Genomic DNA, 22,232 nt, shown 5'->3' with positions numbered 1-22,232 from the left:
GACAGAGACAAATGAGAGACAGAAGAGAGTCACGGAGGAGGGGAAGATAGGCAGGGACACATCGCAAGAGGAATGAAGTGGACAAAGAGTCACAGAGACAGGCAGAGATGTTTAGAGGGGCGCTGAAAAGGGGGGAAAGGAAGAGAAACGCTAAAAAAGAGTGGAACTAAGGAGAGTTGAAGAAAATGCGAAATGCTCATGAAGGGAAGGAGACAGGAGAGAGCTTGTCAGGAAGGAGAAGGAAAAAGTCCAGCCTCTAGGGACAGATCAGTCCGGCTTGGGGGACAGGCAGCTCGGGAGACCCCTCACACACCTGGGAGCGGGGTGGGGCGGAGAAGGCGGCCTCTGGGCCGGGAGCGCGGACGGCGAGAGGGGCGAGGCTGAGCGCGCGCGGCTGGGCGGCAGAGCCCCCTGGGCGAGCGGGGCGTGCGCCTGGCGGCCCGGGACTCGCCCGGCGGCCCCGCCCCCTCCCCGGCTGCCTCCTTCGCCGGGGCTTTTCCTGCGGGGCTCAGGAAGCCGGCCTAGCACAGCTGCAAACAATAGCTCGGGGCCCGGGCTTGGCTCCCGGAGAGGCCGGCGCGGGGCAGCGGGGAAGGGAGGCGTCCGCGCCGCCGGGGGCCCGCGGCGAGCCCCCGGCCGGGCCGGAGCTTCGGTTGAGCTCGGCGCTACCCGGGTTATTGTTGGCCGGGACAGAGGAGCGGGAGCCGGGGGAGGAGCTGCTAGGCGGCGGCGGCGGCGGCGGCTGAGGGAGCCAGAGGGGGAGCCAGAGAGCGAGCGAGGGAGGGAGACCGAGCGAGCGGGCGAGCTAGCGAGGGAGGGAGGAGGTAGAGAGACAAGGAGGGTGGGAGGGAGGAGGAAAAATAAAGAGGAGAGCCGAGCAGGGCTGAACAATAGAGACAGGCAGACGGGCGAGGAGGAGAGCCAGCTGCCGCTGCTGGGGGAGAGCGGGCGTCCAGGCAGCCGGGACCCCGGCTCGGGCCAGACCGCAGGCGGCCAGCGCCCCCAGGGAAGGGGGACCATGGGGGAGCCGGCAGCAGGCGCCCCCAGCCCGCCGCGCGCCTCCGCTTGAGGGAGCCTCGGCGTCCTCTGCCCCAGCCTCGCCGCCCCGGCCGCCCGCCCTCGAAGCCCGGTGTCCGCCGGGTCTGCGGCCGTGGCCGCTGCGCCCCGCGCCCTCCGCCCACAGGGCGCCGAGCAGCCCTCGGCCCCAGGCTTCGCCAGCCGCCGGCTGCCCGCGGACGCCCTCCCCCAGTCATGAACCCCCCGGAGGGGGCAGCGGAGGAAGGAGGAGCCGCCGACTCGGACGTGGACGCCTTTTTCCGGACAGGTAAGCTGGGCAGGGCGCGGGGAACCGGGGAGGGGGCTGCTGCCCAGGACGCGGTGTCTCGGACAAGTTTGGGGAAGCAGGGCTGTTGCTGGGGTGTGCGTGTTGGGGGGCAGTCCCTCTCGTCGTCGGGGCTGGAGTTGCCGAGATTCTTGTTGTTATGGCAATGCTGGTTGCGTTTTGGGGAGGGGTGGGGGCTGGGAGCTCGGCGCCCCTCGGCGTTCACCCCACTTGCGCGAGTCTGTGTTGGGGAGGCGGGAGGCGGTCCCCTCGGGCCGCCTTCTGCCGGAGCGCGGGGATGGGGCGATGTTGGATCACTTTGCAGCGCGCCGCTCCCGCTACCGGCGTCCCCCGGCCCCTCCCTGGGCTTCCCCCTCCCCCCAGCGCCTGTCAGCCGGGCCCCCTCCGGCCGCCCTGCGCCCACACCCCTTCTCTGGCCGGTGGCCCCTGATGTGCAAAGAGGGGTCACTGGGGACCGGGAGTCAGGCAGGCTGCAGACTGACAGTCGGGAGCGGGGCGGGCCGAGGACGGTCGTGCCTGGTGCGTGCGGGGCCAGCATCTCAGACTTGAGAGGCAGACCCGGCTGGGAGGGCGGTGGGCGCCTGGGACCTCCTCCTTGTCCTTCTCTTCTCCAGTTCTGGAAACGGACGAGCTTTTCATAAGAACCACTCATTCCTGGAAGTGTGAGTTAGCGTCCCCCTCATACACACCCACTGAATCTTTGCTCGCCTCTGGTACGTAACACTCCCCGCCCCCATCTGCCTTCTGGCTGTTTGCGGCCCCTGCCACCTCCCAGCCCCCGGCTCTGTGGCTACCCATGTTCCTTGGCTACACAGTCCCTTTCCCAGAAAAGATGCCGACCACCCTTTTTTCCTACCACCTGTGGCCACGTTTCTCTGCTGACCAGGGCTTCTCCATCTCCTCTTTACCTGTAGCTTCCACCAACTCAGGGAGGTAGAGCACCCCATCTTCCATGTCTGGAACCATTTTGTGTAGAATCTTTGTCCCAAAGAGTCCAGTAAGTTATAAGGACCCTGCGCATCTACCCCTCTCTCCGTAAATTGGATTAGAGGACGGTGAACTAGTGGGGTCAAGGATCAGGTTAGCTCTGAAGACTCCCTGCACACCCATCTGTTTCCTAACCTCATTGCCTTGCCCTGGAGGTCATCTGAGGGAAGGGGTGGGGTGCTTTGTTGGGGAGACTCATGATTTTAGAAGTCAAGACTTGGTCGGCCCATATGTTCATTTTCTAGTTGGTCTGAAAAGGAAAGGACTGGAAGACAGGAATTGATGCCAGGGCTGGGAGAATGTAGAGGGAGCCCCTGTTATCTACCCTGCTTCCCAGGGATAATATACACCTTCCCCCCACACACTGCCCAGGAACCAAAGCACAGATTCTAAAAAGGTGCTTGACCTTAGTTTATAACCTTAGTTTATAATCTAGGGGAGAGGTTCTGGGGCTAAGTGATACCTGGAAACATTCACCAGGATTTCTTTCCTGAACCCCTCCCCGCCATCCCTACCCTTTGCTTCCCATCTGGCACAAAAGTCTGCCTTTTCTTAACTGTGGGGAAAACTCTTGATGTGTGAGCTTTCCCACCTTCCCTTTCTGGATTGGCTTTCATCTTTTGGCATCCCCTCCTCCTTCCCCTTTCCTACCATCCAAACAGGAGTTCCTGTCCATTCTCTGTCCCAGGCCCTTGGAGCAGATTCCAGTTTCCGGAGACTTGCTAATTTCTGACAAATGAATTCACACAGTGTTAATGGTGTTAATGGCCTATAATGGTCCAATGTGTTACTTTTCCCAGGGCCTTTCAAAAACACAACATGGGGCTTACATTGTCTAGCCCTAGCTCAAATCACAGAGTAAATAGCAGACTGAGTCTGTCTCCTGTGGAATCATGTTAGGGATATTCTCCTTCCTCCTCCTGAAACTTGGTGGGGTGGGGGCTAGGTGGGGGCACTTAGAATCAGAGAAGGTCAATGCATAATACTGGAAATGGCCAGTGACCTGGAACAAGTTGTAAGAGGGGGTGCAGACTGCAGGTGGTAGAGTCTAAGATCTCTGCCCACCCTGAATGGCCCTCTGTGCTCTGCTTCCTGATTTTACCCCTTTTCAGGCTCTAGCCTGGGCTCTTTTTGGGGATTCTTAAGCCTAAAAAAGGCCATATTTCTTAACTGTCTCTCTTCTGATTCTCCATCTTTATGAACAATAGCACTACACCTGGTAAGCTGGACAGATTATAAATTTATTTATTTGAACAACTGAGAAAGATTAAAACACATTTTCAAAGTCCCTAGTGTCCAGTCTACCCCCTACTTTCTTGTGGAAAATTTTGCATGCACAAAAGCCAGACTGGCAATTGCTTTGTCAGAACTCTGGTGTACTGTGTCTTTAATAAGGCATGCTTCAAATAATTCTGTCATTTTGGTTTCTCACTTGTCCTTTTCCTGTTTTTAGTGTTTCAGTTCTTTTGACCACTGACCAATCTAGATTCCCTAAACCTTACTTCCCTGAAGGCATATGGAGAGACAGACAAACACACACACACACACACACACACACACACACACACCCAGAGCCAAGATTGCTATTCTTATAGACTGCTGGATTCTATATCATCTTTCTGGGAATTCTCTGGTCCAAGCCTGGGAAAGTGCGTTATAGTAATTTTATTGATCATTGTTATGAGGCAGAGGAGAAGAAATATGGAAACTCAGAACTGGGAACAGAAATCAATTGGAAAAGAAACCAGCAAGGACTTTTCCTACTAGGAGCCTTCTGCTGTCCAGGGTGCTGTGGGATACAAAAGAAATATTCAAAGTGGCTCTACCCTCGAAGAGCTTTTAAAAGAAGATTGACAATTACTGCTCAATTAGAGATTAATTAATTGCTGAACATTATGGTGCTATAAGAAAAAGTTGGCAGAACAGCAGAGGAGTGGAACTGAGGGTAGCCCTTGAAGGGGAGAAGGAGGGTGGGAAGAGACACATGGGCAAAACTCAGTGGCGGCAGGCGGTGGGGGGTGGTTGAGGCATTGACCTTGAGGATCCCTGGAGGACCAGTACTTAGTGGAAATTGTAGAGTAAGGAGGAATGGGAAACAGGGTTAAGTAGAGCAAGGCCAGATAGGGAGGGTCTTGGAAGCCCAAGAGAGGAGTTTAGATTTGATTTGGGGTGGGTAGGGAGTTACGTTAGCTTCTTGAGCAAGGGCACATCCTGAAGAAAGTGTTATTTGGAAAGGTTAATCGGGGGCCCATGTGATTGATGAAGTGAAGAAGCAAGAGAAAGAACCCAGGGAGATGCAAAAGTGATCTGGAACTGAGGGGGAGGTTTGGTGGCAGAAAGGATGGGGAGTCATGGACTACTCTGAGACATTTTCAAAGGCAGCAATGTGGGAAGTTGACAAACTAGTCATAGGGGGAAAGAAAATTAAGCCCACAAGAAAATGGGAGTAGCTGGGTTGAAAGCACAGAGGACCAACCATGTCCTAACCGACATGCTCTAATTAAGGACAGGACCTGGTTTTGCAGGGCAGAGAATGCCATTAGCTTTGGACATGGAGAATTAAAGGTGACTGAGGAACATCCAGGTGGAGTTGTTTTGTGGGAGACATGCGACCCTTGACAGGAGCACCGGCAGGGTGTTAGGGCTGGTGGTGTGGGCGAGGAAGCCTTCTGCATCAAGGCTGGCACAGCTAAAGCTTGTGAATGCATCAGCTCTCAGAGGGAGGGGGTGCAGGAAAGAGGAGAGGGCTAAAGTTAGAATTTGGGGGAGAAACTCTTATTTAGGAAGTCACAGCAAAGGATACTTGATCCTGGAGACCCCAGGGAGTCAGTGTGAGTTCTCATGTGATGACAGGCTGCAGATAGGTTAAACAAGAGGAACACTGCTAAGTGTCACTGGATGTGATAAAAAGAAGGCCACTGCGTGCGAGCTCTTGGGAGCACAGTTTTAGAGGAGGCATTCAGGATAGGGGTGGTGGGTAGGAATAAGTTACTTGCAGAGTTGACTGCTGAAAGGAAAAGAGTTTGTGTGCTAGTCAGGGGGGATGAGAAAAGGAGTTTTCATATTTGTTTGTTTGTTTGTTTGTTTTTGTTAAGAGGGAACAGGTTTGGACGTAGAAGGAAGGAGCTTGTGGGCAGGGAGAAGAGAAGATGGCAAATTGGTTGTTGATTTAGATACTGAAGAGGCGAGACAAGAGGAGGTTCCCTAACAAAAGTAGGAGCTTGGCTTTGGTGAGCAGAGGAGAAACCTCTTTCTTTAAGACTCAAAGGAAAAAAATTCAGAGGATAAATTTAATGAGATTGATGTGGAAATATCTTCTACCTCTGTCCTTCTGTTGCGCTTTGGTCCTGTGAGTCCAGACATTTTCAGCTGGAGTGTTTACTGTTACTTGGACTTTGGTCGGCCTCAAACCTCAACTCTGTCTTTCCGACTCCCTAAGTTAGCTTCTCCTCTTATCTTCCTTAATTCCGTAGGTGGCATCTTCCCTCTCTTAGTCATGATGTTTAAAAACTTGGTATTATCTTTGAGGAACCTCTTTCTTCTAACAAACTCTATTGAATCATCTTTCATAGTTAGCCCATACTATTCACCCTCAGGGCCAATGTCCTAGGCCAGGACACCCATTCTGGCACCCATGGACTCTGTTAGCAGAATTAATTCTTGGCTCTGGGGAATCTGCTCTCTCACCTCCACTCTAAACTGGACTTCTAAAGTAGGTTGCACTACTTTCATCAAACCTTATTTATGAACTCCATTGTACCTTCAGGGTCAAGTCCCTTCCTCACACCTCAGCACCAGCCAGGCTGCTCTTCTCACCATCCAAGGGTGCTTTCAGTCATCCACCCCTTTACCCCCACTCTACAAATGCAACTCATTCTTGAGTCCCATATGCTTCTGGAAGCTTTCACAGCTCCTAAAGACCAACTCTCCTCCGAATTCCTAAAACACTTTACTTGTCTGTACTCATTTGCTCACTTCATCAGAGGTATTGTATTGGTTTTTAGCCTTTTCATACACTGTCATAACTCAGGGAGGGAAGTGATGTGTTCTTTGAACGATCTTTGAAAAAGTCTGTGATTCATCAAAACCAAACCAAAACAAACTATCCCCCCGCAACAGAGATAAAGCAAACTTGGCAAAATATAAGCAGCTCTGAATCTAGGTGGTGATATATTGATATTTATTTATTTACATATCTTTTTGGTGTTTTTGCCATTTCTTGGGCCACTCCCGTGGCACATGGAGGTTTCCAGGCTAGGGGTCTCATCAGAGCTGTAGCCGCTGGCCTACCCCAGAGCCACAGCAGTACTGGATCCAAGCTGCGTCTGCGACCTACACCACAGCTCACGGCAACGCTGGATCCTTAACCCATTGAACAAGGCCAGGGATCAAACCCACAACCTTATGGTTCCTAGTCGGATTCATTAACCACTGTGCCACGACGGGAACTCCGATATATTGATATTTATTGTATGATTCTTTAAACTTTTCTTTCAGATAATAAACCCATCCACCCCGAACATGGAACTGGACATTGTGAGGTCCAGATTGTAGGGGAGGGAGATTTTGGAATAATAGCCTATGTTTGTGTGCAGTTTTTTGAGTAAATATCACTACCCTGCCTGAGCATTGCCAGGCACCTAAACAGGGATGAGTCTCTGACCTCCTGGACTCTCTTTGCAGCAAAGGAAAACATCTCTTTTATATGTTGTGTTTGATGCTCCAGAATGTAAATATGATGCCTAATTCAATGTTTACCATTCCTTCCTGATTCTCCTCTACTTCCACCCGTCATGATTTGGGTTTTTGGCAACACCATTTTCCAGGAACTTCTGGGGGAGTATTGAGAGGACTTTGTTTTTCTGAAGAGGGAATGTGGTTCATACTTCTAACATTGTATTTATATAGGCTGTTTCTACATTAATATATTTTATAACATGTCAATGACATCTAGGCACATCTCCAGATTTGGGAGGCTCAGCTTTATCCTTGTGCTGCCAATCATCAATAACTCAATTATTGGCACATTCTGTCCATTTGTATTTGATAATCCTTTGGGGGTTGGAAGTGGTGTTGGAATAAACTGAAGCTACAGAAATAAATTAGGTGAAAAGTTAAAAGAACCTTCCGGACTGTCGAGATCAAGGAAAGATTAGAACAGGTGAACTAGGGGTCCTTTTTAGATGTTGTAGAATGAACATTTTACTGGTTCTTTCTGGTTCTGGAACTTGGTAGTTTACTTCTAGAGGTAAGTGATTGGTATAGTCTAGTGGTTCTCAACTGGAGGCAGTTATGTCCTCCAGAAAACATTTGGTGACATTTTTGGGGGCGTTGTCATAACTCAGGGAGTGGAGTTGCTACTGGCATCTAGTGGGTAGAGATCTGGGGTGCTGCTAAACATCTTACAGTGCACAGGAGAGTAAAGCCCCCAAATGTTAGTGGTGCTGAGGCTGAGAAACCCTGAGAGAGCCAGAAGATCACAGGCTTTGGATCAGATAGGTTTAGTACTAACCAGGGGAAGAAGCTTGGGCAAATTATTTAATCTCAGTCATCCTCAGTCTTCTGAAAATGAGACCAAGAATGTTTGTTTCATAGGCTGAGAAGATTAAATAGGAAAAACATGTGTAAAAAGCAGCTAGTGATTTCTGACACTCTTTAGGAGCACAAGAAATCCTAGCTGTTCCTGCTGTTTCTGTATTAAGTGACCATGATGGCACAGAGGCTAAGGGAGTCTCCGGAAGCGGTACAGTGCTGAGCTTTTGACATGGGTGGGAGAGGGTGCTGAGAGCATGCAGAGGCCTGAGTGGAATCAGAAGGCTAGAGTTTGGTCCTCTGCTCTTTTTCATTCATTCATTTCGTCCTTTGTTTGACAGACATTTATCGAGTGCCTAGTGCAGCCATGTACTGTGCTCTGGGAGTGTATAAAATCATTGCAGGAAAGAATATAGAGCAGAAAGGGAAATGAATATAATTACTATACCCCTCCTCAGGGAGCACTTGAATTTAAGGGGTGGGAAAGGGAGAAAAAGCCAGTGAAAGAGGCTGAGAAGGTCAGGCAAGAGAGCAGGAAGTGAACCCTCCCCTTTGCTCTCTACTTATCTGACAACTTGGGTGAGTGAGTAACATCTGTGTAAGCTGAGGGTAATGCCATCTCCCCAGCCTCCCCTGGTTTCCACATAGAGCTGTTTAGAGCATCCAACAAGGTACAGTATGTGAAAGGTCTTTTTAAGTTGTACAGTTCTAGCCAAACATATGTAGATAGTTCCTTCCAAATTGAACATTCTATTACTCTAAGTACCTCTTCTGACAAGTATTATCTTATTTAATTTAACCTCCATGGGACCTTTTCCAATCCTTCCTAATTTGGTTTTTCCAAGGGGACTGGATGGGGCATCCTCCTTATAACAGATTGGGGCACTCCTATTCTTTCCTCCACAAAAGTGTGAAAATGCCAGCCCCTCAGGCCCTTTGCCATCTGGAGAGCCTGCTGAGAATGGGGTTCTTGCTTCCGCTGAGCCTCAGGTGGGTGCAGTGAATCAGTCCCTTCCTGCTCCTTCTCCATCTGCACGCAGTTCAGACTCCTCTTGCCACTCCTTTGAGTGTGAATGACGGGCAGCAAAACAACTAGGAAATGATTGACAGCCTCAGGGCTATTCGATCAACAGAGCTGCTTGAAATCGTGTCTGCTAAGGAGTGAGGAAACACAAAGAATTAGCTGGGAGGAGTAATTCAGGGAAGTAAAGAAGAAACTGTTGGGGAATTAGCTTTGTATCCTCCCCCTCTGTCCCATGCCATTGTCAGAAGGGAAGTGGACATTAGCTAGAAAACACATATACAAGGGATAAGCAAGTAGAGGTGTGTGTGAAAAGTGGCAAATGAACTATATTCTCAAGGAAGTAGTTTCTTCTCAAGCTGGGACTGGAAGGATGGCTTGGATTTGGTTGGGGAAGACACAGGTGTTGGAACAGTGTTAGAAAAAGGTATGACCATCCATGGCATGTTGGAGGCAGTAAGTGGTCTAGTTTATGTGACTCAGAAGATTCAGGTGGAGAATAAATGGGAGATAAAACTCAGAAGGATGTGGGGACCAAGCAGATTGACTGCTTCATTTATCATTTACTGGACTCCTAGATAAAAAAGGGCTTTGAGTGGCAGGCCAAGGAGTTTGGTCTTTCTGCAGGTGGCTTTCAGAAGCCGCTAGAAGTTCCTGAATGGGGTAGCGACATGATCAGAACAATAAATCTGGCAGCCCTGCAGAGAGTCTTTTGGAATGGGGGAGGAACTGCTGGCCAGGGCTGGATTGGGAGACCACTGTGATAGGCTGGGAGGGTCTGAACTTGAGCTGCCACAGTGAAAATGGGGAAGAGTGGATGGATGTGCAGGAGATCAAGGTTGTAGAGTCTATAGGACTTGACAGCTTGGATGGAGAGATGTCAGGGATGAGGTGGGGCTCAAAGATAACTCCCAAGCTTAGAGCCTGGGTGACTGGGGAGGATGGAAGAACCCTAAATGAAAACCAAGAGTTAAGGAAAAGGAGGATCAGCTGTGGGGAGGTAGGAGGAGAGGGAGGATTCAAGAATTTACTTTGGGACATGTTGCTTTTCAGGTGTCAGTGAAATATCTTAGGGAGGTGTTGATTCAGTAGGCGGATAGTGGAGGGAGTCTGGAGCTTTGGAGGGAGGCCAGAGACGGAAATACAGATTTGGGAGATATCCGTAAGAAGTTGTGGCTGGACCTATCAGAATAGATGAGATAATAAATGAAAAGCATGTACAGACTTAAGGGCAGAGGTCCAAGGACAGAGCTGCAGACCCAAGTGAAGGGCTAGAAGAGAACCAGGGGAGAGCAGGGCTTGGGGTCAGTCAGGTCTTCAACGGGGTCTGATGCTGCAGAGAGGCTGAGGGAGAGGTGCCTGAGAGAACCCCCTCCCTGGCTTCTGGAAATTGAGAGATCACTGGTAACCTTTGAAATAACAGTTTTGCTTGTGTATGGGAGGTGGAATTCAAATTTCAAGGGGAGTGGGGAGTGAGTGGATGGGGAGGAAGTGGTGGGAGTGCATATAGATGACTCTTTGCAAAGGTTTGGCTGTGAAGGGAAGGTTAAAAATAGTAAGGTAGCTGGAGATGGGGAGCAGAGTTGAGGGGAGGCTTTTTTTAGGTAGGGGAGGATATGTGTGTACCTAAGGGTGGGGAGGAGGGAGAAGGCAGGCTTGGGGAAGGGAATGAATATTCAGAAAAAGAGGAGCAATTGAAGAAAGAAGATCCTGGGTGAACCTGTAGGGGTGGCTCTCAAGGTTAGCTGCGGGGTGAGCCTTGGGCCACAGGAGGAGACTGGGGGAAGGCAGACCTACCTCAGTAACGGAGCAGGCTGGCCAGGAGTTCTGCTGAGGGCACCATGTGCTTGGTCATTTGCCCCAGTAGAGAGCATTGGTGGCTTGGAGACTCAGGGGCTCCTGGTGCTGCGCTTGGGGAGGGAAGTGCAAGTCGAGGGCAGCTGTGAGCTGGGCTGGTGTGGCTCTAGAGGGCTTCTTGGGCAGAGAAATAAGAAACAAGGCTGGGAGACCCTAAAATAGCAGGCCTTATAGAAGTGCTGGTGGCTTCCTTTTACAGGCTGAGGTGGGATCTGCTCCAGGCTATAGCAGGTCTGCAGACTCACTTCCTACAGAGCATGAGTCAGAAAGGCAACTTGGGGGCTGGGGCGAGTGGAGGGTGAATGAGGAGAGGACAGAAGGAGGAGGACTTCAGCAGGCAGGGAGGTGTTGGGGCAGCCTCCTAAGGACCAGCCCATGCCTGGCCGTCGGGTGTTGTCTCTGGCAGGGACAGACCTGCTCTTGAATTTTCAGTTTCCTTAATGCCTCTAGAGGTTTTGGAAGAAAGAGGAAGTAGAGCGGGGGTCATGGAAGAGCCTTTTGCCCATTTTTTTCCTTGAAGAGGAACCCTTCACACCAGAGGGAAAATGGCAATAAGCACACCCATTCCTTTGGCCCCAAAGCACCCTTTTCAGCTCTCACTTTAGGGACAAACCCAAGAATTGTCATCAAGTGAGGCATCTTATGTGGCCCTCTAGGGGGATGGGGAGCAGGAATCCAGGGGCTGCTATTACCAAAGGTTGGGCTATGGGGGACTGGCTTTATATATCCTAGAGTAGGAGGAGGTGGGAGTTTCCTTAGGTGTGGAAGGTTCCAAAATCAGTCTTAGAACAGGAACTTACTAGCTATGTGGCCTTGTTCAAGGTACAGCCTCTCTGAGCTTCAGTTTCCTCATGTGTAAAATGGGTAAAAAAACCCTTACCTGTCAGGATTGCTCAACGTGGGTAGATATGTATCGTGATAGTTACATTCATATGGTACATAGTGATAGAAATTGGATTATGCTACTAGTAATAGAATATACTATATATTCTATTACTAGTATAACTATATTACACATATATAATTATATTACTAGTTAGATTTTCTAAATCATAAAAATTATGCTTCAATAGCTTCCTTCCTTCTCTCCCCTCCTCTGTAATATTCTTTTCCCTCCTCCCTCCCTTCCTTCCTTCCTTCTGCATAGATCAGTAAGGCTGTGATTTTTTAAGCTTGCAGTTGCAGTTATTCCAGGGCTTGGCAGGCAGGGGCTGGAAATGTGGCTACCCCCCCACCCCAACCTTTTTACACTCTTACTCTGCAGCCCGGGGACAATGGGCATCTCTGAGGAATGGGGGTGGGGAAACACAGTGTTCAGTTGGCAGCTGGACAGTGGGCCTAGAGGGAGACCCAGGAGACTGGCAGATGGTTAATTGGATGTGACAAAAGGGGGCTGGGGGGAGGGGTCTGGGGCTCATGGGGGATTCCTGTCTCTGACTTCTTACCATCCTGGGAAGGAGATTGCAGGAAGAGGGAGGAGCACCTCAGGAGCAGTTAGGGGGAAAGATTGGCAGGACTCCACATTGGCCATGTGACCATGGAAGGACAGAGGGCCACTGGGAGTGGTGTCACGGCTTTAGCTTGTGGGGTAGGTGAAGAAGGTGTCTCTTCTCTGTACCACAGTCCATTGGCACATAACAGGTTCAATTACTTTTATATAAAGTGAATGCTTAACCAACTATTGGAACACTGTAATTTTCTAGTCATTCTTCATGATCCTAACCACTGAGTTTTGACAGCTAAATATCATGATAACTTTTGATGTAAACTGGACAAAGATTGATCAGTTTCAGCAAACACTAAATTTCAGTGAGTGGATCTCTTCATTCATTCTTGCATTCATTTGTTCAGGTGTCAGACACCAGCTGTGCACCTTGCAAGTGCCAGGCACTGGGGTTATACAAACAAGTTAGAAATCATCCTTCCCACACGGTGGGTAATAGTCTAGTGGGGTGGCCTGACACATGAACAACGATTGTCATGTAATATGAGAAGTGCCATGAAGAAGCTTGCATGCTATACATTGAGAATAAAGAGGAAAGGTCAGCACCTCACCTGTATGGGTGTGGGAGGAGTCATTGAGGAGGGGATGCTTATACTGAAGTAGATGAGGAGGTGGTAAAAATGAAGATGGATCACCACTGTTCAAGAGGTTTGGTAATAAAATCAAGGAGAATAATAAAATGGTAATTAAAACAGTATTTTGGGAGCACTTGTAGTCTTCTCTTTCTTGATCGTAAGTGTGATCTGTTTGTGAACGTTCAGTGAGCTGTAGACTTAATATGTGCATTTTATGAATGTGAATTATACTGCAATAAATTTTTTAAAGCTTATCAGGTCCAGTGAATTTTTTTTTAAGAGAGAAAAATCTTTGTATGTTTGAAAAAAATCACAGGAGGAGACCGTGGTAGAAAGTGGTGTGTGTGGTGGTGGTGGGGTACCAGGTTGGGCACTACCTTCTTCAAAAGTCAGGGAAGGATGCGATTCCCAGGCAAAAAGGTTATATCTGAAATAGAGGGGGCACTTATTCTTCTATGGCTATGGAGAAGAACCAGGTGGTTTTCCAGGTCATGTGTACAGGTCAACTCTTAATTAAGACTGACCTCAGTCTTCTCTGTGAATGGGAGCCAAGGTCATCTGAAGGACTGCGAGGGTACTGAGAGCCTCCGAAGAAAGGAGATGGATAGGATCCAGTCTCTGGAGAATGAATGGGAATGGCATTAAAGACTGGTCTGTCCGGAGTCCAGAGTGGGCCAGGTATGCACTTCTGCATCTTGCTCAGCCCTGGAGCCTTTGGCATAGAGGAGAAAACAGAGGATTCTTGAGTCCTTGGGTGGTGACTTGGGTGAGATGTCCAAGTATGATGTATGCATTAGACTTGTTTTTACCCTAGTATCTTTCCAGAACCTTGCTGGATGTTGATGACTCCAAGGCCTTGTGGAAGCCCTGTCTTGGAAAATGGTCATGTCTGGTTTCCTCAGGTTTGCTTTGGACTTGTCTGTATTCTTCTCAACAACCAGTTCAGTGCCTTGCAGATAATACCTGCTTGTTTAGTATTTGTTGGCTTGATTTTTAAAAAAGAGCTGTTTATTGCTGTGTGGGTCATTTGGGAGTTTTATAATGAAACATTGTGCTAAGGAAATGAACCTTTTTTTTTTTTTTTTTTTTTTTTTGTGGACAGGCAATCTACCTTAAACAAAAAGACCTATGAAATCAATATTTACTGTGAAATGGAGTGAACAACTCTTGTTTATTCTGGATTAATTAGAGGGGACCTCTTTTATCACTTGCTTACAAATATTCCATAGCACTGGAAAACTAAAAACGCACTCTTCTTTCAGAAAAACCCACATGGGGAAATTTAAACTTACAAATGCACCAACTAAGCAATATTGAGTGAGTATCTGCTCTGTGCCCAGTATAATGCTGGATACTAAGGGGGTTGCTAAAGGTGGGTAACAAATAGTTCTTGTCCCTAAAGAGTTTATGGTCTTGTTGGGTTGGGGAGAGACTGATATAGGAAAAAATGGCTGATTGGAGGTCAGTCAGAATGGGGAATTGCACTCATTCATGAATTCATTTAATACATATTTATTGTCTATACACTAAAAGAGAATTTAAGTGGTAAACAGTGTTTCATTTAGAGAGACTTGATTTTCCATGTACTGTCATACAACATTTTTTTTTATCCTAAAGTTATTTTTTGTTTTAAAAATAATGCTGGCTCACTGTAGAGCATTTGGAAAATATGAAGCATAAAGGATAGAAAAGCCACTGCAATGCCATTACCCAGAGATAACCCCTGTTTGTTAATTTGAGCTATTTCCTCTGATCGTTTCCTATGTGTGTAGTCTCTTCCTTGATTCAGGTTTGTTTTTTGATCATTGAATTAAGGTGAAAAACAAATGGGAGGCCAGGCTTTTTCCTAAATGAAGCCATTTCCCCCAGTTTAAATGTATGATATGTCAGTATACATGTATCCATTGAGCAAAGTGATGCATTCATAAGCCAGTTAACATTTATATGAGGGTAACGTAAGAAGACAGAGGATCCTTTGATTGTTTGGAGGGGGTAAAGACATTGACACTTAATGTTGTAAGAAATAAATTATGCAATAGTACAGGATCTATGGTTAAAAGTGAATGAACGCTCTTTCTCCCTCCTCCTCCCTGATATTAAGATATATTCAACAGATGTATGTACCTGTTACATAGACAAGTATGTGTTTGTACAAATGCATAGCTCTCTTTCATATTTTAACAAAAAAGAATATTATCCTATGTCTGTTATTCTGCAATTTGTTTTTATCACATTATAATCATGAACATTTTTTCATGTCAGTATATATGCTCTAACTCATTTAAGAGTTGTGTTACATTCTGTTGTGTGAATGTGCCATATTTTATGTAACTATTCTCCTAATGATGGTCTTTTTTTTTTTTTCTTTTTTCTTTTTAGGTCTGCTCCTACAGCATGTGGGAGTTCCCAGGCTAGGGGTCGAATTGGAGCTATAGCTACCAGCCTACACCACAGCCACAGCAATGTGGAACCTGAGCTGCATCTGCAACCTATGTCACAGCTCACGGGCAATGCTGGATCCCCTACCCACTGAGTGAGGCCAGGGATCAAACCCGCATCCTCATGGATACTAGTTGGGTTTGTTTCCACTGCACTGCAATAAGAACTCCATGATGGACATTTATACCTAGTTTTTTTTTTTTTTTTCTGTGGTCCAGTGTTTGTTCTGGGACATTGTTTTGTCCAATATTAGTAGCAAGAAGGGTCATCCATTATTTGATCCCTTTCAAAGATGACTGTGGGACAACCATAGGATCAGGATGTTTCTTTTGCTTTTATCTTCAGGAGAAAGGGAGAACAGCCAGTCCCTGTTCTCTGTGGGCTGACTTTCTGTGCCATGTTTATGGATGCTTTTATTAATGACATTTAAATAAATGGTAGAGGCCATTCTTGGCTTCTTTGGCTGTGTGCCTTTAAGTGACTTAGGAGTCAGCTTTACAGTCACAATTAGCCAAAAAAAAAAAAAAAAAAAAAAAAAAAAAAAAGCCACATGTGTTTTGTGGGCTTGAGTGGAAGTTAATTCCAATACCACAGGTATGGAAATGCTTTAGGTTGTGCGTGCAAAAGTGGTGGTCTGTGTTCGGCCAGAAGAATCCAAGGATGTGATTCGGAGACCTTGGTTTCCAATTCTGCCCACCACTAATTATCTCTGTGACTTGGCCAAGCCAGATAAAATATCTGTTTTTACAGATGGGACCTGTCTTTCCTCATCTGGAGAGGGAGGTAAACATACAGGCCCTGCCATTCCTCCTAGGAGTAGTATGAGATAAAGTGAGATAACAGAAGGAGAAGGCTTTGGATGAACAAAATTGCTGACTCAGGGAAAAGAGCCTGCTGCCTTTCTCCAGGGTCTCCTTTGGTTTGAGTGTGGTTGAAAGCTGAGCTAGGGGACTCAGATGGGAGTGACAGCCGTTCTGCGTCTGAGGACTGTACATTTTTTTGTGTCTGGTAGGAAATTGGCAGCACTAGAGATGGAGTGAAATGTTTCATGATATGTTCCATTTGCTTTTGGAAAAGAGACGTGTGTGTGAGAGTGGAAGAGTGGCACATCTAACTGCCCAGAGCGGCTGAGGCTTCTCTCTTATGGGTGACACTGCAGCTCAGTTGTATAATCCTTATCATCCAGACATGCAACGAATATGTAGCTTTTATAATTTTCCAGTGTGGAGCTGATATTCATCCATCCCAACTTGGCTAGTTTATAGTATATTACGTGTTTTTTTTTTTCCCTGGGTCAGTCTATTTGGATGACTGTTTCTTTCAGGTAAATTTTTCATTCACTTGGATTTTCTCCTGTTCTCCCACTGCTCTGAGTCTGGATGTGTAGAGGGGTACCTGTGAACTTGTGGTGATGGTGGTGGGGGCGGGGATAGAGGGGTGTTTGGAGCCAGGACAGGATGGTTGGATTCCCCTGGTCTTTGCTTCATGCTGGCTGGTCTGGTCTGGTCTGCTTCCTGTACTGGTGTTTGCAAGACCTGTCTTGCTTGCTGGGTATTGTGCTGAGACCTGGCGCTAATATTCATGTCCTGACTATTTGCCTGTAGGGGTCAGAGTCCCTGCATGTGGCAGTCTCCTGGTCCTGATCCGAGGCCTCTGCCTGGTCCCTGGCTCTCTGGGCACCTCTGAGTGCCATCATCTGGGAATGAAGAAATGTGTAGAGCCCTGGCTCACTCAGTGCCAACTATGAAAAGATAACCTCTAGGCCTAGCTCACTTAACTAGATATCCACGTGGTGAGTGCTGTGTTTTCACCCCACCACCTCCATGCCATCACTGAGGGTGCACGACTGGGTGGCAGGCATTGTTCGGGAGTCCTGCAGGCTGTATAGGAGTGGCCCTAGGGTTCTCAGGTATGTTCACACCCATTGGGATGTTATTTTCTAAAGCTGCCTCCTTCACTGCAAACCCTGGCTGGGACTTGAGGTGATGTACAGGAGGAGGCCGAGGCCCTAGTGTCTGATCTCCTAGACACCACATTCCCCTGACGCTTGACGTGTAGGCTTCCCCTCCTTCCCTCCAGGCAAGGGTCTCACTTGTGCGGCATCTTGAACACTCTTTACTTCTGGTTAAAGTGATCTCAACAGTCACTTCACCGTGTTGGGATCTTGATATGTTAATGGGAACTTGAGAATTCAAACTGCACACTGAACAAATCCTATCCAGGATGTCAGCAGCTGAACAGGGATGCTTTCTCTTTGCCTGCTACTGTAACTATCTTAAACTTTCCTGAGGCACATAGATGCTTCTGACAGAGTAAGGGGGAGGTTAAATATATGTAAGGACATGCAAAAGAGAAAAACACATTATAATTTTAAACAGAACTGTGTTACCCTAGTTCTACACAATATGATGTGATAATCTATATGGGAAAAGAATCTGAAAAAGAAAGGATATGTGTATATGTAAAATTGAATCACTTCGCTGAGTTAACAGATATGATCACAACATTGTGAATCAACTACACTTCAATAAAACTTTAAAAATCTGGGCACTAAAAACAAACAAACAAAAAACCCCAAACAAAACAAAACGAAAACCCCTAAACCCAAAAAAAATAATTTTTTGGAAAACAGGTTTATAAATGGGGCTTTTAAGACTGTCTTTGTTGAGATTTCTATCTACATGAGGTTTCTATTTACATGTATACATGTGTTTGTATGCATGTAAGCACGCAGGAGGGCGGTGTGGTTGATTCCTCCAGCAAAAGCATTTAGTGAGCACTTCTCACAAACCCAGGCACAGTAGTGCAGAGGGGAGTATGGTGCAGTCTGTCTTCAAGGAGCTCCAGCCAGAGGGTGATGGGTGGTGGAGGTTCATTCATTCAAGGCTGCACTGCTGACGCCCATGTGTCTGTCTGGTGAATATTTGAATGAGTGGTCTCTACTGGGTCTGGTGTCCCTCTTGCCTTGCTAGGTAGGATCTGCTTTCTGAGTCCCCTCAGCCTCCTAAAAGGGCCAGTTCCAGTCACTTTCGCCTTTTCCAAATAAAGCTAATTCCTTTACCATTGGCCTAGGTATTCTATAGAAAGGATGCATTAAATAAGATCAGTTGAAATAGATAATAAATAAATAAAAAAAGGAAGTCCAGCTGTGAGCTGTTGCTCTGCTGCTTTTGCAGTGGAGTTGTATGCTGTTGTTTTTTAACCAAAATTTCTCCGCTTCTGTGGACACAGGACAACTTCTGTGTTTTACCCTCTTCTCACTCCAAGGCTCTGGGGCTCGAGTAGCCCAAGTTGTCATGGGCAGGGGTTTCTCATTTGACCAGGGAAAATGGCAACTATATTCCCTGTGAAAGTGGCAGAAACTGGGAGACTGGCAAACCAGACAGGCCAGGCAAGTGCAGAGAGGAAGAAAAGAAGCAGGCAAATGATGGTGCCTAGTGGTTGGGTTCAACAGGACAGAGCAGTGGGCTGGGTATCATGAGCACAGCATTGTGATTGATGAGGTTGGTTAAACCTCTTTCCCTCTCTGAGACCAATGAGGGAGGTGAGCTAGGGGGTCTCCGGTGCCTCTTCCATCTTCAGCATTCCGAGCTAACTGGACAACAGCAGGGGTAGAAACCAGGTGGTAAGTGGTCTTAGGACCTTTATGCCCAGGCTCTCTGAAGACTTTGCATCCTTCTGAGGACTTTTGTCTCAGCAGCTCTAGACTGCTTGATTGGACCCCTGATGCTGGCCTGACAGGTGACCCGATATCCTTGCTTGGTCATCACAGGCTCTAATTCCCTTGAGGAGGCCATCTGGATGGTCAGCTGTGGCTTCAGACTATTTTGGCCCTCAGATTCTTTCGGAAGAAGGGCCATGGTTCTGGGATTTCTGGGCCTGTGTTGAAAAGCCTACACCTCTCAGCCTGTTGCTTTGCACCCTTGGCCTGTCATTAGTCATGTGTCTGAATGCCCTAGAGAATGCCCTCAACCAGGGCTCCATCAGAGCTGCTCTGCCAGCTCACTTAGAGCACGTGGAGGACTAAATGATCTTCCTGCCAGCTCATGTTCCTTGAACTTTTCTTCTTTTGAGTCACGTAGAGAAGACAGTGAAACCTATCCAAAACCTTCATTTCCTAGGGCATGTTTAAACCCAGCCCAACCACATCATCTCAAAAGAGGCACTGGATAAGTGAACTGCTATCTTGGCTTTCTTCTGCATTTCCTTCTACCCAGAGCTCCATCTCCTTTCCCTCATCTTCTTTAGACCTTCAGAGAACTCATGTTTTGGTAGAGGGAAACTTTTTTTTTTTTTTTTTGTCTTTTTGCCATTTCTTGGGCCGCTCCCGCGGCATATGGAGGTTCCCAGGCTAGGGGTCCAATCAAAGCTGTAGCCACCGGCCTACGCCAGAGCCACAGCAACGCAGGATCTGAGCCGCGTCTGCGACCTACACCACAGCTCACGGCAATGCCAGATCCTTAATCCACTGAGCAAGGCCAGGGATCGAACCCGCAACCTCATGGTTCCTAGTCGGATTCGTTAACCACTGCGCCATGACGGGAACTCCTAGAGGGAAACATTTTTTTTCACAAAGCACATTAAAACATTCCAAGTGTATGATATGACTGTGCTAGTGGAACTCAGGGACATGAAGAGGAATGGGGAAGCCTGTTTTGGCAGATATAGTGGTGGTCATAGAGTAGGAGATGCTTGAATGGCATTTGGAAGATGTGCTCATTATCTAGAGGGTAAGGAGAGAATTCCTGGCTGAGAGAGAAGGGTGAGAAAGGGAGAGGGTTGTGTGAGATCATTGGGAATGAGAGATTGAGTGCTTTCATCGAGCCTGGCATTGTAGGAATCACGTTGGAATCATAGGAATATTTCACAAGCTACTCTAGCTTTCTACCTTAAAGGGGTTTAGCACTGCTCTGTCCTTCAGTCTCTTAAAACATTTTGAATACAGAGTGATGGAAGCCTGGACAATGGTATACCTAGACTTCCTTTCCCATGAGGATGGTGGGTGTGCATGCCTTTGTGCATAGATGTGTTGAGTGCATGTGTGTACTGTCACTCATGCTTTGGATGCAAATGTATGTGCTTCTTCCATCATACTGAGTTCTTGACACAGTATCATTTTTCAGCATTAAAATTCTCATCACCTCCCAGAAGTGCTCCCTTTAGGATCCATTTCTGCTTGGCTCAGTGTGCACAAACATTCCAATGGGATTGATTGCTTATGTCAAATTAACTTTTTTCCTTCCGAGGGAGAGTGTCTGCCATATGCAAAATGGGGAAATCCCCAGGCCTCTAGCCAAATGCACGTGTGGATAGACAAGGAGGCAGGCTTGGGTAAAGAACTGGTCTGGAATGCCCACAGAGGCTGCACCTCAATACTTAAGCTACCCTTTCCAGCATGCTTTGTGGCTGTTCCTAGGTAATAGGAAAACTTGAGGCTGGGTTGAGATGGCTGCATGTGAGAAGCTTGGGTCTTTTCAACATTAGCTGTGGTACCATTTCCTCTTCTATGCCCCATCCTCCTATTACTCCTTTATTTAAAAGTTTGCAGAAGCCTCTGGAAGCAAATGGAGAACATGGTAACATTCTCCTCCCAACTATGTGCAAGCTTCAGAGAGCTCTAGGATAGTTGTCCTTTCTGCCGTGTTCCTGATGCTTTCCTGCAGGCTTTGGTGGACCCTCAGAATGTATCCCTTAAGCCTTTCCCAACAGGTAGCCTCTAGCTTTATGCTGGCCAGACAGCCAGCCTTACCACATTGTGTCTGACTCCAGACAGGAGACCAAGGACATTCAGACTATCTTTCCCACAGTTGGAACCGTTGATCTACGGATCTGTAAACAGTAGGGTGGTTTAGACTGTTCTGTCCACCAGTGAATAATTTGTATCATGGCAGCAGAAGCTTTGTGAGATGTATAAAGTCTCCCTAAGGATGGTTATGTATTATTTTCCTATAACCTGGAATTCTGGATGTCCTGATTAGCACTTAGTAGCTTTAAGTTCAACTTTGTGGGTTATGATTATCAGTAGTTCTAACCAAAGTTTCTCTAGGAGTTTATGATCTATAGTCTAGTTGAATGTAGCTCTTTAATTAGTGGGGTTAGGTCAACTATCTTAGCTCATTTAGTTAACTGTTAACCTCAGGACCTTTGGAACTTGAAGGAAAAGGCTCGTGAATTCCTTGTTCCAAAGGATAAAAAATGCTAAACGTCCACATTATCTGGTGTTACAATTACTTTTTGGGGAGGGAGGTGGAATTTGAATTCTATTTGCTGGAAACATTTAAATAAATTGGTAACAGAAATGATTTTTAGCTTTCCCCAAAAGACTCCATAATGCATCACTTCTAGCAGAGGCATACTTCAGGCTTGGTTATACAATTTAGTGCTCTGTAATTCTCATAGAATCTGACTGCAATGTCTGTTTTTTTTTCTTTTTCTTTTTCCCTTGCTTTTTAGAGCTCTACCCCACAGCATATGGAAGTTTCCAGGCTAGGGATGGAATCGGAGCTGCAGCTGCTGGCCTATGCCACAGCCACAGCAATGCCAGATACGAGCTGCATCTGTTGCTACACCACAGCTCACAGCAACTGAGCCAGGCCAGGATCGAACCTGAATCCTCATGGATACTGAGCCACAACGAGATGTCTGATTTTCGAGCTGGATTAGCTGGGCTGCTGGAAGGGGGAGAGTTCACAGAAGGATACTGACCGTTAGCCAGAGTGTTCCTCTCCCACCCAGTATGTTCCTTGAATCCGGAAGGACATCACCTAATTTCTTCTCTCTACTCTGGCCAGTGGCTAAACTCTTATAGCTACTCAATTGTTCTACCCGTTTGTTTAGAAGTATAATTTGATTTGTTATGTGTAGAGGTTATTCTCTGACTGAGACTTTTTCCAGACCACCTTGATTATTCCATCTAGTACTATGGTAGATGTTGAAAAAGTGTGTTTGTGATTTCTCCCTTAGGTTTTAGTCCCT

The 22,232-nt window shown here is 47.2% G+C and overlaps 1 protein-coding gene across 27 annotated transcripts in view; it reads left to right on the top strand.

The window, feature by feature from the left end:
- The first annotated feature begins 772 nt into the window (after positions 1–772).
- The window catches only part of KALRN (kalirin RhoGEF kinase), a 695,174-nt gene continuing 673,714 nt past the window's right edge, over positions 773–22,232 (top strand). For 8 of the 27 annotated variants that reach the window (XM_084990924.1, XM_084990927.1, XM_084990923.1 and 5 more), the window contains exon 1: positions 1,068–1,324. In XM_084990924.1, coding sequence (XP_084847050.1) covers positions 1,252–1,324 — 73 coding nt within the window. In that variant the 5' untranslated portion in view covers positions 1,068–1,251. The other 19 variants (XM_084990948.1, XM_084990947.1, XM_084990944.1 and 16 more) reach the window with 10 other exon arrangements.

The sequence above is a fragment of the Sus scrofa genome, chromosome 13 (genome assembly GCF_054392235.1).
Source record: "Sus scrofa isolate SSC_HxYL_T2T_F1_AM1 chromosome 13, Sscrofa_HxYL_maternal_Yorkshire_Landrace_v2.0, whole genome shotgun sequence".
In the NCBI taxonomy this organism is placed as follows: Eukaryota; Metazoa; Chordata; class Mammalia; order Artiodactyla; family Suidae; genus Sus; species Sus scrofa.
This window is presented reverse-complemented; position numbering and strand designations above follow the sequence as displayed.